This window comes from Mandrillus leucophaeus, unplaced genomic scaffold (assembly GCF_000951045.1).
Source record: "Mandrillus leucophaeus isolate KB7577 unplaced genomic scaffold, Mleu.le_1.0 Scaffold622, whole genome shotgun sequence".
NCBI classification, from domain to species: Eukaryota; Metazoa; Chordata; class Mammalia; order Primates; family Cercopithecidae; genus Mandrillus; species Mandrillus leucophaeus.
Window position 1 is genome coordinate 477,685 of NW_012106720.1, and position 703 is coordinate 478,387.

The following is a 703-nucleotide window of genomic DNA, read 5'->3' on the forward strand; positions in this document are numbered from 1 at the left end:
TGCCCAGACGCCGCTACTGCGGCCGGCCCATAGAATCGGCAAGGCCTGCGGCGGAGGCTGAGCAACGGGAGCCGGAGCCCGGGCCCAAGCGGGCCCGCGCCGCCGCGCTGAGGGCGGCGGCCGGGCGGAGAATAATGCACACTGGGTAAAAACACATTTATATACGAACCTCCGAGAAAATTTTCCAACAATTCCTTCGTCCGACCACCATGCACCAGGACAGGAAACAGCCGTCCGGCCCCCAGGCCCCGCAACCCGCATAGTGTGTCTGAGGCCCGCCCCCAGCTTCCATTGGGCTGTCATTACATCACTCACAGGATGCTTCCGGTTTTCCATTGGCCCACGTTTAGTCGACGCAAAAGAAAACCGCCCTAGCCGCGCCCCCTCATCTGACGTCAGCCAGGCCTGACTTTACAGCCCGCCCCTGAGTGGCTCGCGCAAAGTGCAGAGTCAAAACTCCTGTGTCTGACTGGTTGACAGAACCGCTCATCCCAGACGGACACCGCCTCACTGACTAGTGAGTTACACCGATTCTGGGGCCCCAGCGGGAGGCGCCATTTTGTAGCGAGGGAGGGAGGCTGGTCCTTGTGATTACCCGGGAGGGAGAAGGGGTGACGAGCGCCATTTTCCCCACAGGGGCGAGGAGTCGGCCTTGGTTCTCCCGGTGGGCTTGCCGGAGTGCGTTCTGCAGACCAGAAGGGCT

The 703-nt window shown here is 62.2% G+C and overlaps 1 protein-coding gene across 4 annotated transcripts in view; it reads right to left on the reverse strand.

The window, feature by feature from the left end:
• The window catches only part of ZNF143 (zinc finger protein 143), a 63,397-nt gene extending 63,116 nt beyond the window's left edge, over positions 1 to 281 (reverse strand). For 3 of the 4 annotated variants that reach the window (XM_012000223.1, XM_012000222.1, XM_012000221.1), the window contains exon 1: positions 170 to 281. Coding sequence is in view for 1 of the 4 variants with exons in the window: in XM_012000220.1 (XP_011855610.1) it covers positions 170 to 211 (42 nt within the window). In the remaining 3 variants the exon portion in view is untranslated. The remainder of the gene's footprint in view (positions 1 to 169) is intronic. The other variant, XM_012000220.1, reaches the window with a different exon arrangement.
• Positions 282 to 703: the final 422 nt, after the last annotated feature.